Below are 13,943 nucleotides of genomic sequence, written 5' to 3'. Positions count from 1 at the left end.
TACCTCTGAGTTTACTAATAAGTATATCAGGGTTCAATCACCTGGCTAAAAGTGAGCTTTATTTTTTCGGGTGTAGTCCTGGTTCGCTGTTGCTGTTTTGGTTCGCGTCTGGCGCTGCCCGTAAACTTGTTTATCCCGCCAAATTCGTATCGACATTACACTCGCTACTATGCCATTTCTCTTTCCCTTTTTTTCGACGGCGACATTTTACAATTTTCCATTCGTGTTGTTGTCTGCCTTCTAGGAGAAAAGCGAGCGATGCTAGCGCCAAAAACAGCAAAGAAATAAAAATCAGCCAAGTTACTGAAAAAAGTAAGTTAAAGAAACAAAGTCAACTGCTGTTGCGAGACTCGAAGCATGACCATGACATACACAGCCAGCTCCAGAGCTCTGATCATATGATTCCCAAGTGTTGCCGAACTATGTTGCTATTTTTGTGTCATTTCAGATTTTACTTTGAACTTCAGGAACTGATTAATATCAATAGAATAAGTCTGCTACTTAATTTTGTATTTTTTAGACATATTTGTAGAACTTTCAGCACCTTAGATGTACGTTTCTACTTCTGTATAGTAAGTAAAGTTTACTAAAACTTCAAACCACTCCACCCCATTCAATGTGTAGACTACTAGATACCCCAACCACCGACATCTTTATAACTTCATGCAGCTCCATTAAAATAATGGCTAATTTAATTAAAGAGCATTATAGTTATCAGCATTTCGAGCGCAACGCCAAGAACTCAAAAACTGTAAAAGGCGCGAAACAAATGCAGAAAACTCAAGCGAAAGAAATTAAAATAGGTATGAAAATAAATTGCAAGGCGGAGTAGAGTTGCGTTTAGAAAAATATTTAAATCAACTTTTAATGAAGACGAAAACAAATTCCACCGCAGGTTCACGCTGGCTGACTGCAGAGTCTAGTTCGTAATGGGCGAGGTAAATTCCAATAGCAGCCTAATGAAACCGAATCCGCGCGTAAGATAAATAAAAAGCTAATGTGTTGTCTACTAAATCATGTCGGGGTCGCAGTTCTGGGAGCGATTCCCTGCACTTTTCTCTTATTCCCCCGAGTGCTTTTCCCTGCTGCACACCCGGCAATTTCCCTGTCCAATTAGCGTGCGACGTTTTGAGTGATGGCACAAAGTCAGACAATGCGCAAGCGCAACTGCAACTGCAACCACGTCACACAGCAAAAAAATGCCACCTAATATAAGTCGAGTAGGTAATACGACTAATTTATAAGATATTTCATTAGAAAAATATACCATGATCTTTAGAAATAGAGTTCTTTCAGTTTGAAACGCTTATGATTGATTAGATGAATTAAAGTCATTTTACTTTCAAATTTCCTAGTATAAATTTAATTACATTTTTTTGCCGTGCTGTAGTCACACATAATTTTATGCAGCGCGGTAAAAAAGAGTAACAAATTGCAACATTGCATTGCATTTTTATGACAGCTGCCTGGCCATATTTTCAAAATTTACGAGGCCCAGCTTCTGATTTTGCTCTTGGCCGCTCTAATCAAGCCTTCCATTGTGCTGCTGATGATCCACCAAAAGCGCGCATATCCCTCCCCTTGAAAGACTCAAATTTATTGTCATTAATCATGGGGACGACTCTGCATCGCCGCATCGGGTTTTCGGCTTTGACTTTTTACTTTTTTACTTCGGTCTTGCACTTGGACTTAAACTTGGACGTGGACTTGGACGTGGACGTGGACATGGACATGGACAATTTGCTCCACGCCGCCGTTGCAACTGCTGCATAGCCATTATCATCTGTCCCGAGTCGAGTGGAGTATAGTGGAGTCGAGTGGGGCTTCTTATTGATCAGCAACATGTTGCCGCAACATGGCAATTAAGGCTGGGTTCGGTTCGGGCCGCAGAATACAAAGTTAGTTGGCAGCCGCCTTGGCCATCATGGGGCTGAAATTTATTTGTTGCCCGCCAAGGCTTTATTGTCTGTGCCACGGAAATGAATGGATGCGGTCCCTGCAACGGGGTAGCTATCATATGAGACCCACTTGAATGCTGCCGAATGTGAGAACTTTAAGAAGGCCTGGGAAACAACAATAAAGGTAAGTAGCATTTGTTTTTATTCTGTAGTACAAAACTGATTCTATGATTTTCAGTTCAAATATTATATTTTATGATCTACTATTAGGTATGCAATATGCAGTTTTTTAAGTTTAAGAGTATTTCTTGCACCGCAGTAGCAGCACCCATAAAATCGAAACTACCCTCCGCTTCGTATATGGCAAGATAAATGTTGACTTTGTCAGGTTGCCCCAATAGCTGCAACAACAGCAACTGCAACAGCAGCAACAGCAACTGCAACAGCAGCAACAGCAACTGCAACAGCAGCAACAGCAACTGCAACAGCAGCAGCAGAAGATAGAGCTCTCCGCTTCATTATGGGTCATTTGTTTGCTGCATAATTGGCCAGAGCAATTGGCCCACAAAATTTATGATTTGTTTTGGCCTTTCCTCTGGACACTACGAGAAAACGGTATATGATTGGCCCACCTCCACGTCGCTCCACTCCACTCACCCCACTCGAAACTTTTCCGTCTACCGATGGATGTTGTTCTTGGGCTAATGAAAATCTTTTGGGGCATGGCACCAAAATCAACATGAACATGTCCCAGCCACGCCCCATGCCCATCAACTGTCGCTTGTCGTGGGCGTCTCTTCTTAACCAGCTCATCCCCACCAATCTTCCCAATTCCCGCCCTGCATGGTCCATGTCATTTAAATTAAAAAGTTTAACCACAGCAAATTAGAGAAAACTTCTCGGCAACTTTTGCCTGCCCCCAGAGGCGAAAAACTTCCCAGCCACGCCCCCCCGCCTCCCTGCAGGCAGGTCGAAGCGTCAGTCAAACTTTGCATAGAATATAGTGGTTTAGTCCAAGTCTTGGCTAGTATTTCGGCTACACATCAAGAATATAATATCGAAAAGCTTGCTCAGTCAAACTTTGCATTGCATGTAATGGTTAAGTATTGCTGTATACAAAAGGAAATATTTGGAAGTTTCTAGGGAGTTCTTACATAACCTAAATAAGGCAACACCTTATCTTTGAGTAAGTATAAATTCGATTATAATAAAGTATCATGCATGCACTTTTCTCCGTGCAAGCATTTATGAATACTGCGCTATAGATTTTCTAGACAAAGTTGGAGAAGGAAAAATCCAACAGTGTGCCAGAGTTTTGACAAAGTTGAGCTCCAGTTGGTTTCCACTCGAATAACGAATGACTGACAGGCAGGGAGAAAGGGTTACATAGTATAAGGGGAATAGGGGATAAGTGAGGCAGTGAGGCAGTTGGGCATCTGGAAATGTTTGTCAAACTGTCTGCGAAGGAGAGACACACGGCTAGTGGAGATTTTCGCGAATCATGAAGGTGTTTGGCATTTAGTGCTCATTGTTGACCATTTGAACTCCTCCTGCCGCCTTTCTTTTACAGTTGAAATGGCCGAAAACTTTGCACAAAAATGCCATAAAGAAAGAGAGAGGCATGATCCGCGGCCGATTTATGAAAATGTTCGTTTGGCTATCCATGTTTAGTGTTTTGCAACGGCTTCGTTTCGATTCAATTCGCAGTGCTTCGATTTATTTATGGCCAGCATTTCCATCTGACCAAAGATGGTCACCAGGGAGCAGCAGACGAGGGCCAGTAAAACTTTATGACCGCCAGCTGATCTCTCTGCCATGAGTTCTATGAGCCGGCAATCGCAGAATTTTCCAGGAATTTTTAATTAGGACCAGCTCCAGAAGATGCGATCCAAGCGGCGATCTCTTCCGTAAATTCCGTAAACTGCTCCGTTACAGCTGCGGGCCATCGGAATTGCCTTTGGGGCCTCTTTTTTCGGCGCGTTTGCTTCTCGACTCTTGGCGCTGGGTGTAATTTTTCGTTTGTCACCGCAACTGGAATTTCATTTTATGGCAGTTCTCGGGCATTGAGCAGGAAATGTCATTGAACCGACGTGTCTCGCAGAATGAAACCCTCAAGCCAGGCGAAAAGGAAAAGCAAAAGCATACGCTTCAGAAGCAGAAAATCAGAAAAGGAAAATCTGGCGGGGGAAAGTGGGTGGAAAATGAGGAGTCCCTGCGCAAAGGCAAATGTCAAAAACATTAAGGAATAAATACGTACGAGAGGAAAACCAAAACCGCCATCGCTATAAGCATTTTTTAAATGCAAAGTTATGATATCTAAATGGGAGACAATGGATAATCTATATTAACATGAAGATGATAATATTAAATTCCTTGAAAATAGTCCAAGTTTGGAAGTAAATATTAATATTTTATAAATGTATTTTTAGTCCTTTTATTAACCATAATTGCTATATGATCAAAACACATTCATAAATACTTCTTAGAGCATTGCACATTCGTTGCTCACTTGGGCGTGAAAAGCGTTTCCTTTGTGGCTGACAAGCCGAGCGAAAGTCAAGTTTAATTCATTATTAATATATATATATATATATATATATATGTGTATAATAACAATGAAAAAAGTGCTAAAAAGCACACACACGGGCAGCAACAATGGGTATAGCGTGGCGTTGGCCCAACGCCCAAAAGTATGCAATGCAATTAATGCGATGCCCCCAAGCGGGAGACGTCACAGTATATGAATCACAACAAAGGGAAAAGCGGACGGGAAACTCCTTGGAATTTCCCGCTTGCTCATTCTGCTCATTCTGTTCATTGTGCACCCCAAGTGGAGAGAAGTGATTTTCAGGCTCTCTGGAGTATTCGCTGCTGTAACCCCTTCGTTTAAAAACCCCCCACTCTCCGAATTACCCTTGAAACACGACCCACACAATATTTGCAGCGAGCGAAGAAAAAATATATCCTGCATGCCAGTACATCCAAAGTTTGCACCCCACTCTGGGACTTTTGTTGTCTAATTAAATTTCTGCCGGGGCATGCAAGCCAGTGCAACTTGCGCACAGCATTTAAACAGCAACTCGAGCGAAATCATGGGGTTTAGGGTACTCCCCGGGCAACAATCCTTGGAGCACTTGAATGGAGGTGGGGCTGAAAGGAAAAAAATAGAAGCAGAAATACCCTGCAGTCCCGGGCCTCCTTTATTTGCATTGCTGCAGTCCTAGCTGCTGCTTCTTTTTTTCTATTTTTTTTTGCCATTGCTGGCTCTGCTGATTTTCTGCCGCATTTCGTTGTATCCTTGCGGGAATTTCAAATGAAAGTAGCAGTGGAGTGGAAGTGGATGAAGGAGCCAAGCCGAGCGTGGGGAGCAAAATGTCGAGAGGAGCTAAAAAAAAAAAAAGATCTAGGGTCGGGTGGAAAAATGGGGAAAAAAGTAATAAAGTCATTTAGATTTGCAAAGCTTGGGGTAGATATGGCAGCAGGTCCTGCAGGGATATGCGCTCGTGGTCCACCCCAGAAAAACTCACACACAGATACAAACACACACACCCTCCGACACACTCACACACACATACATACATAGAACGAGAGTTTGACAGGAATTGGGCAGCAGCCGCAGCAGCAGCAGGAGCAGCACCTGAATTGCGGATAAGTACGGAGAAGTCCCCGTTTTTTGTGCGCCCTCATTTTATTTTTTAAGTTTGGAATGTTAATGAACTCAGTCATCGGAGGAGGACTGTAAAAAATATTTCGTATTTTTTTCACTCTCCCTTCACCACCCCCCTGCCACTTGAACGTTTGGCTTGGTCGAGAGGTTTATGCAATTTCGCTTCGCATTTCTGGCACTTCATTTGGTTGCATGCCTCCGCCTGCAGTGCTTCAACTATGGCCACAGCCTCCTCCTTTCATCAGACACGAATGGAGGCATCTCTGGGAGGCATCAGCATCCCAGCATCCCAGCATCCCAGCATCGCATCATCCAACTAACCAACCATCCATCTATCCATCCATCCATCCTGGGCTGTAGCTCATTAGCACGCCTGGATGAAGTAGATCGACCTGGAAAAAAAACTATGCATATATATGCAACGGCTGCAAAACTCTGTCACCTCGCAAATCTGCTGGTTTGTTATTTTAATTTGATGCCAGAGTTGTTCGGATAGTTTCTAATTATTTATGCACAAAAGATTTGCCCCTTCAACTTTTTGATCTTATCGAGCTTGCTCCCTGGCGTTGGGTCATCTGTGTTCTGATTTTATTAGTTTCTGTGTGGATAAGTTTCAAGCAGTTCTCGTATTTGATGAGACTGAGGGTTAAATTAACAAGCCATTTAAAATTAATTATTTTCTATTTGCTTATAGTGAGTTGAAACCAACGCGAAATATTCTATACTTGTTTAAATGTATTCAAATAGTTTTTGTTGGATATATACTATTTGTTATGCAAATAGACTGGAATTAAATACTAATAATATAAATATATTCTAAATTGATTTTACAACTTTTTTCCTGTTGTCATGGAATATACATATACAAAATTGCCTTTACAAAGTTGGTGCCTTTAAAGCAAACTTGTGATGTAGCAAACATAATAGCACTATCTGCAGATTCATTTGGCCATGTGAAGGCACAAGTGTTTGTTTGGGGCGTTTGTGGCAATGTTGCATATGTTGCACTTGCTGTTTTTGCTATTGTTGCGAGCAGATCTCCCCGCATACACAAATTAGTTATAATTATAGAGCAAAATGGGAGAAGAGGAGACCGAGTGAATGAAAGAAATTAATTTCTCAATTGCATTTTGCCACGCATTTTATTGTCGGCCCCAAACGATGCCGCTGTGTGGCTGTGAGTTTTCCTCTTTCGAAGGCGGCAACCGCGACGAAGGGGGCGTCGGAAAATTCATCACTGCCTGGAGGGTTTTCCGAGGGGGGTTCATGTAGTTTGGGCAGACATCGTAGGCCGTGGCGTCGGCGGCAGCGGCGGCTTCTTATTTGGTGTCTGTAATTTGAAACGCTTCTCTGACTCGGAAAAACTGCAGCCACATTTACGGCTGCCGTTTGTTGGATTTAATTTCAGCTTTGCTGGCCAAAAGCGCCGCTAAATGTCTGCAGAATATTTCAAATCCACACGCAGTTTTCCCTGCTGCTGTTGCTGCTTTTGCTGCAATTGCAGTCACTCCAGTCACTGCTCTAAGTTGCAGTTTGCTGCGTTTCCGCTCGCATTGAGAATTTCGCCCCTGGCAAATTTTTCTAGACAAGTGCGGAGGCAGCGAGGGAACTGCGATGACGACCATTATAAATGATGGTTATTTTATAATTGTGGAGTGCTCAGTGTTCAGTTTGCAGTTCGGTTTGGATTCGTTCAGTTTGGCTCGCTTCTTCGGCCACTGCATCCGTTGCAGTCGAAAAACGCATTTCGTGGCCATTTTTAATAGTCAAACAAAGAGCATTGTAGATGCATAGACAGTGGTGGTTGAAAAAATAGTAAACCAAATTGGGTATGATGCAATTAACAATTGAGTATTTGTATTAAGAGAAACTTTTTTAATAAAACCTGTTTTCATTTAATTACTTTATAATAAAACCTAACTTTATTTTATGTTTTATTAATTTGTAGTTCCTAGTCATTCAACAATGCTTGAATACAAAACTCTGGCCGCAGTTTTGTGCAGTTTTTTGTTTGGAATGAGAACTTTAACTAGTGGAACCGCAGCTATTAAATCGAAGGGGCTTAAATAAAGAGAGATTCGGAAAGTTTACAGGCAGTTGGGCCGCCAGCGACGTCAACATCAGCAGCGGGCAGTAAATCCATCAAAGAGTTAATTGCCACATTGCCGCCAACTGGCGATTGTTGCTGCTGCAGTTGTGGCTGCAGTTGCTGCTGCAGTAGCCAAATGGCCAAAAGGCAAAAGAAACTCGGCGCTCTCCTGCGTCCGCAAACGGTAGTTAAAGCGGCTACCAATCCAAAGAGTTTGGGCCCGCTGGGCAGACAACTGAAAAATGAGCCCGAAAAAAGCTGGCAAGTTTAGCGAATTGTTAAGCGTTCAGTGTTCTGATGATGGGGTCTGAAATAAAGATGAGAGTATGGGGCTGTAAATGAAGATTGAGTTAGTTAGTGGATGCAGATGAAGATTTAACTGGTCACGTGAAACCGGCCAAACGGAAACCACCGAGAATCTGACTTGTCAGTAGAATCCGATATGCAATCTGTGTGAACTCGGGGCATCCTTGAATGGAGTTTGGTTCATTAGTGGAAACTCGATGCTGTGGATAAAATATTGACGTTTCTCCGGTTGTAATAGAAATTCAATAATTATGCTAGCTAATATTCAGATTAATTTAATTCGGAATTTGAAATTAGAAAAGTTAAACATGTAATTACTTATATTGCTAAGGTACTGTCATCCAATACAACTAGGTCTATGTTATTTTTTGTGCTATTTTTTAGTTTTACTCCAAAAGCTGATTGTTCAAATTAACGAATGTTACCTATTATCTTATTTAAGTGAGTTTGCTAAAAGCATATAAATTGAATAATACCCACATATATCTGAAGCAAAACACAAGTCACTGGAGGTTCCTTGTTCTTTCGATAATTTGCAAGTCTCCAAGCACTGTAGGAGAAATTCTTATGGCCGTCACACACTGCGTATGAGTTATGCATTTTGCTTCTCCTCCTGCTGCCCGCTACTGCATTTCATGTGTCAAATGGCGCATGGCATAGAAAATATTGTTCGCATTCGCATTTGGATTGCATTTGGCATTCGTATACGTTTTCGCATTTTCCATTTGCATTCAATGGCAATTTCAGCATTTTTCGCCTCTGGACTTTGGCCCCATAAAAACCGAGAAAATTAGTTGGAGGGAGGGATGGCAAAGTGGGTGAATTGGTGTGGCACCTTTTGGTCGGTTTAGTGGCGTAAGACTGTATGGTCATAATTACAATCAAATTTTAATGGCCCAGTGGCGCCAACGGCAGCCGCCGCCTGACATGGCTAAATAAGTCTTAACTATTTGTAATTGCTTTCTTTGTTGCTTTCTGCGTTGGCATTACATTCTGGCGCTAAGAGCCCAGCTCTTTCCCCAATTCTTTGTCGGCACTCTGTTTGCGTAATTGAAACCGCTCTGGTTCCACTCATTTCTCCTTTGGGCCCACCCCATTTTTCGGTGGAACTACAAAGGATCGTTTTTTCCTTCTTTTTTTGCAGCCGCCAACTAGTTGCGAAAAGGGGCTTAGGTAATTCAAACCCTTTCGTGGAGTCATTGACAGCAGCTGAGCTGAAGAGTCAACTCTTTGATGTGACTTCGCTTGCTTCTAAAAACAAAAAAAAAAAAAAACAAAACCCCTTTCCGTTGGTCAGTTTATAATTTAAATACTCGTAGCGTACAAAACTAAATTATTGTTGCTGCTCTGCTTGCCCCATTGCACAGTGGTTCCCCCAGAGGCCAAAATTCAAAAAATATGAACCAGAATAGATTTGCGCAAAAAGTAAACAAATCATCTCTAAAATGTCCAGACAATACAAGACAAAACCGGTTTTTTCTAGAAAGCTAACGGGACTTTCTAAAAATAGAATTGAAGTCGCAAGCACAAGCTCATTTGCGAAGCGTAGTTGGACGAATTGCATTCTTCTTAATAACAGAGCGAACTTCAAAAAGGTAAAGCGTCAGTAATACTTATCTGATTGATATAATTTAAAATGCAGTTTAAATTTGAAGGTATTTACTTTTATAAATTCATTATGTTAAGTTAATTTCATTGATTTAACACTTTTTTTGTAATTATATTTGATTTAACCTTTTTTGTGTATTTTGTGAACGTCTTTTTCATGTTTACGTAAAGTTTTAGTTGTGTCCCGCCGATACCCCGAAATAAATGTTTATGTCATTGTATTAAAGAGTTTCTTGAGGTAATAAAACTCTTCGAGAATTTTGCGGAAAGTTGCGGATGTGCTTGTTATCGTTAATATACTAACCCAATCTCTTATTTTTTCAAAGTCAAATTTGCCAACGAAGTCTCTGTTTTGCCTTTTTATTGTGCTGTCTGTGTGATTTTGTCTTTCGTGTATGTGTAAAATTTTCAATGCTCATTTAATTAATTATTTTGTCATTTTTTCTGTGTAAATTTGACTTGGCTTAAGACGGCGATTTGTATCAGTGTGTGTTTGAACGCCATCACATTTTTAATTTATGGTGCACAAAAAAGGGTATCTATACAGAAAAAATACAAGAAATTATCACTGCTGTACGAGATGAAATTAAGACTAAAGGCTACATAGTTGAATTGACCGAACATATGCAATGTATTCCAAACCTTTGTAAACAAATTGCTGATTATTGGACACGCTATGATCGAAAGAAATCGTCAGTACTCAAATATAAGTCTGATTGGCTGAATCAAAACGAATCAATTCCAGTGAAAAACATCTCTAAAAAATATCAGCAAAGGGTACAAAGTCCACATCGTGGACGTCAAAAACTTGATTTTGAGGAATCCTCGGCGAGAACAAAGCGACGGCGTATAGCTCATCTGGCCGAATTAGACGAATCTGCTATTTCTTCGTTACGCACTGAATGTGAAATGAAAAATATATTGCCAGCAGATCCCGATGAGGTAATTTCGCTATTAATGGAGACCGCTATGTCTAAAAACCAATATTTGCTTATCAGAAACTTCGTGAACAGCAAAATATCCTTTGATTTTTTTCCATGCTATAAACGTATATTAAATTCAAAGAAAAAGAGATACCCTGAAAACATATCTGTAGACGAATCTCACGCTGAAGTTGAATTACAAAGTTTATTAGATAATACAGCGTCGAGTATTTTAGAGCTACAGGCTAATGTTGTGGAAACAGTCAATGACGATTCTATTGAAAATTTGGTGTTAATTGGAAAATGGGGATTTGATGGAAGTACAGGTCATAGTGAATACAAACAAAAATTTTCCAATAATGATTTAGATGACAAAAGCTTGTTTGTGACATCCTACGTACCACTTCAACTTATTTCAAAATCTGGCAATAAAATAATTTGGAAAAATCCCAGGCCCTCCTCAACGCGTTACTGCAGGCCAATACGTTTCCAGTTCCAAAAAGAGACAAGTCAACTTTCTATCAATGAGGAGAGATATTTTAAAGAGAAAATAAACCTTCTAAAGCGGTCAGTGATTTTTATTCATAATAGAAATATAAACGTTGAACATAGTTTACAACTGACTATGGTGGATGGAAAGGTATGCAATGCCTTAACTGAGTCATCTTCTGCCAAATGTTACATTTGTGGTGCAAATCCAAAAGAAATGAACGATTTGGACAAATGCTTAAACAAAGTTGTAAACAAAGAACATTTCGAGTTTGGTCTTTCTCCCCTTCATGCAAAAATACGCTTCTTTGAATACTTTTTACATATATCTTACAAGTCCTCCGTCAAGATGTGGCAGGTGAGAGATCCGGAAAAAAAATTGGAAGTAATGAAAAGAAAGCAAAAAATTCAAAAAGAATTTCGCGAAAAAATGGGATTAATAGTTGACAAGCCCAGAGATGGGGGTAGAGGATCATCAAACGACGGAAATGTCGCTAGAAAATTCTTTTCTAATCCAAAATTGGCATCTGATATTACAGGAATAGATGAAAACTTGATCCATCGTTGTGCCACTATACTTCAAGCTATTGCATCGGGCTACAAAATTAATGCCAAGAAATTTAATGAATACGCTTTAGAAACTGCCAAGCAACTGACAAAAAAATATTCATGGTACTATTTGCCGGCTACAGTTCACAAGGTATTAATTCATGGATCTGCAATTATAGAACATGCAATTATATCAATTGGAGAGCTTTCCGAGGAAGCTGCGGAATCAAACAACAAAGAAATTAAAAAATGTAGACTTTATCACAGCCGGAAAATGTCACGGATTATTACAAACACCGACATTTTGAATGCACTCCTTCTACGCTCCGATCCGTTTATAACCGGACAGAGGGACCTTGAGAAAAAGGATAAGTCAACTTTGCTTGAATCTGTTTATAGTTTGCTAGAGGAAACATTGTAAAATTAATAATAAAGTATTAAATTAATTTCTAATATGCATTTTTATATTTTTCATTAGTTTTTTCCAAACAACAAAAATAAAGAAGAAGAGAATAGAGAGAAGAATAAGACTCCATAAAGTATATATATTTGTCTGCCTGCCCATTTGTCAAAAATATACACGAATTAACCTGGTTTTATTTGCTAAAAAAAATTATTGCCTACTTATAGGTGCTTGAAAAGGGGTTTTTTTGCATTTTGGTGGGGAAGGGGGCTCCAATCCTAACAATTTTTACACCATGCTTACTGAAGCACTATTGGATCCCTGAGGTTAAATTTGAGGTTTCTAACTGCACTGGAAGTATTTATGGCCGCGTCTCCATACAAGAGGAACCACTGTGCATTGTTGCCGTTGCCGTGGCTGTTGTCACATTTGCCGGCTTCTTTGAAGCATCAAATGTTATTTGATATGCCTTGGACACTGGCACTCTTCCCCTTCCACCTTCCCCTTACTCCCTTACTACACGGTACTCCTTAAGTCAAACCATGTGTGATTAAACTACAGGTAAACAATTGAGCCCAAAGGAGGAAAAATATACCAACCGGCAGAGATGCCGATATAAAACTGCTTATATAGTTAATAAATAACTTAAAATGCCATACTTCATAATATATAGTTTATATAGGTTTTGTTTTTCCACAATTGTTAAATATATCAAGTACTAAAATGTTCTCCTCCTTATATTTATTTGTTATGAAAGCAAAATAAATACATCCCTCCAAATTGGCATCCCTACTTCGGAGCCAGGAAAAAGAGTTCAATAACTTGGCCAGGGAACCGCAACCGCAGACAAAAGACCAAAACGCAGATCTCTCGGCCCAAACCGACCCCATCCCAAAACGGAGCCAAAAAGTCCAAAAAATAAGGAAGAGCAACGGAAAAGAGACAGAAACTAGGTGTGTCTGGAGGGGAATCGCCATAACTGGAATGTGGCGGATGGTCTGACTGGATGGTCGGATGTTTAGATGTTCGGATGGCTGGATGGCTGTAAGGCTGTATGGCTGTATGGCTGTATGGCTGTATGGCTGGATGGCTGGACGACTGGATTGGAGGGGCGTGGCTGGTAGAAAAGGGCGCAGCCGGCGACAGACAAACGAAGCTGCATGGTCTCAGTTTTGACTTGGTCTGTTGGTCTGTTGGTCTGCGTTTCCTTTTCCTCGTCGATTTGCTGAGTCAGACCTTGAAATGCCGCAGATGTCTGAAAGGTAGGCCTACCCCGCCAGCACCGCGCCGTTCGCAAGGCAAACCAGATTGGGTTCGCTTTTTTTCCTCGTTTTATTTGGTCGTCATCCATCCAAATCAGGTTTGAACGAGCAAGGTCCTCTCCAGCAAATCCTCCTCCTCCTCCATGTGCCCCAGCCCCCTTTGCGCCATTCCCATCCCCAACCAAAAAACCAAAACGCGCACGAATGTAAAAATCTGGTATAAAAAAAAAATATTCCGCAAAGGTAAAAAACCAACACTAAAACTGAAAAAGAGGAGACAGCGAAACGAGTTCTGTGCGTCGCTGATCTGTTTCAGTTTTCTGGCCGGGGCTCTTGGTCGCGGCTTCCAGCTTAAGTTGGCTTAGCCGGGCTGTAAGCCCCCTCATGCGACGACGCCACTGCCATACTGGCTGCATTTGCAGGGCCACAGTTGCAATTGCGTGCCAAGAACTTGTCTTTGGCCATGTCGAAATAATAAATGCATTTGAAATTAGAGACTCTTATGCCAATTACAAACAAAATGGTTTCAGGCCGCATTATCCTCAAACATTATGACAGCCCAAGAAAGAACAACAACACTCCCATGCGAAAAGGCCAGAAATATCTTGGGAAGAAATCGCAGCTTGGACTGTCAGTGGATTAGAGGAACTCAAGTTGCTAAGCTCGACGGTTGAGAAGTCTGTGACTAGGTGGTATCAGAGCTTCCCAGAGGTTTACATAAAATTTCACATAAAAGCTACTACTCAAAA

The 13,943-nt window shown here is 40.8% G+C and overlaps 1 protein-coding gene and 1 pseudogene across 2 annotated transcripts; one reads left to right on the top strand and one right to left on the bottom strand.

Annotated features, from left to right (window-relative positions):
• LOC120449372 overlaps window positions 1–13,943 on the bottom strand; it is an 89,068-nt pseudogene that overhangs the window by 6,743 nt on the left and 68,382 nt on the right.
• Window positions 9,321–11,975, top strand: LOC120449388. Of its 2 annotated transcripts, none has more exons than XM_039631833.1 (2): window positions 9,321–9,385; window positions 9,444–11,975. In XM_039631833.1, exon 2 carries the CDS (start codon window positions 10,193–10,195, stop codon window positions 11,948–11,950), a length of 1,758 nt encoding a protein of 585 aa, XP_039487767.1. In that variant the 5' UTR covers window positions 9,321–9,385; window positions 9,444–10,192; the 3' UTR covers window positions 11,951–11,975. The 2 variants fall into 2 exon arrangements, with proteins under 2 accessions (XP_039487767.1, XP_039487775.1); XM_039631841.1 differs by having other exon boundaries at window positions 9,327–11,652; window positions 11,709–11,975.

The sequence above is a fragment of the Drosophila santomea genome, chromosome 2L (genome assembly GCF_016746245.2).
Source record: "Drosophila santomea strain STO CAGO 1482 chromosome 2L, Prin_Dsan_1.1, whole genome shotgun sequence".
Lineage (NCBI taxonomy): Eukaryota > Metazoa > Arthropoda > Insecta > Diptera > Drosophilidae > Drosophila > Drosophila santomea.
This window is presented reverse-complemented; position numbering and strand designations above follow the sequence as displayed.

What these genes read in the sequence shown, in the direction of transcription:
- LOC120449388 (XM_039631833.1), top strand. Translation starts at nt 10,193, where the DNA reads ATGCAATGTATTCCAAACCTTTGTAAACAAATTGCTGATTATTGGACA.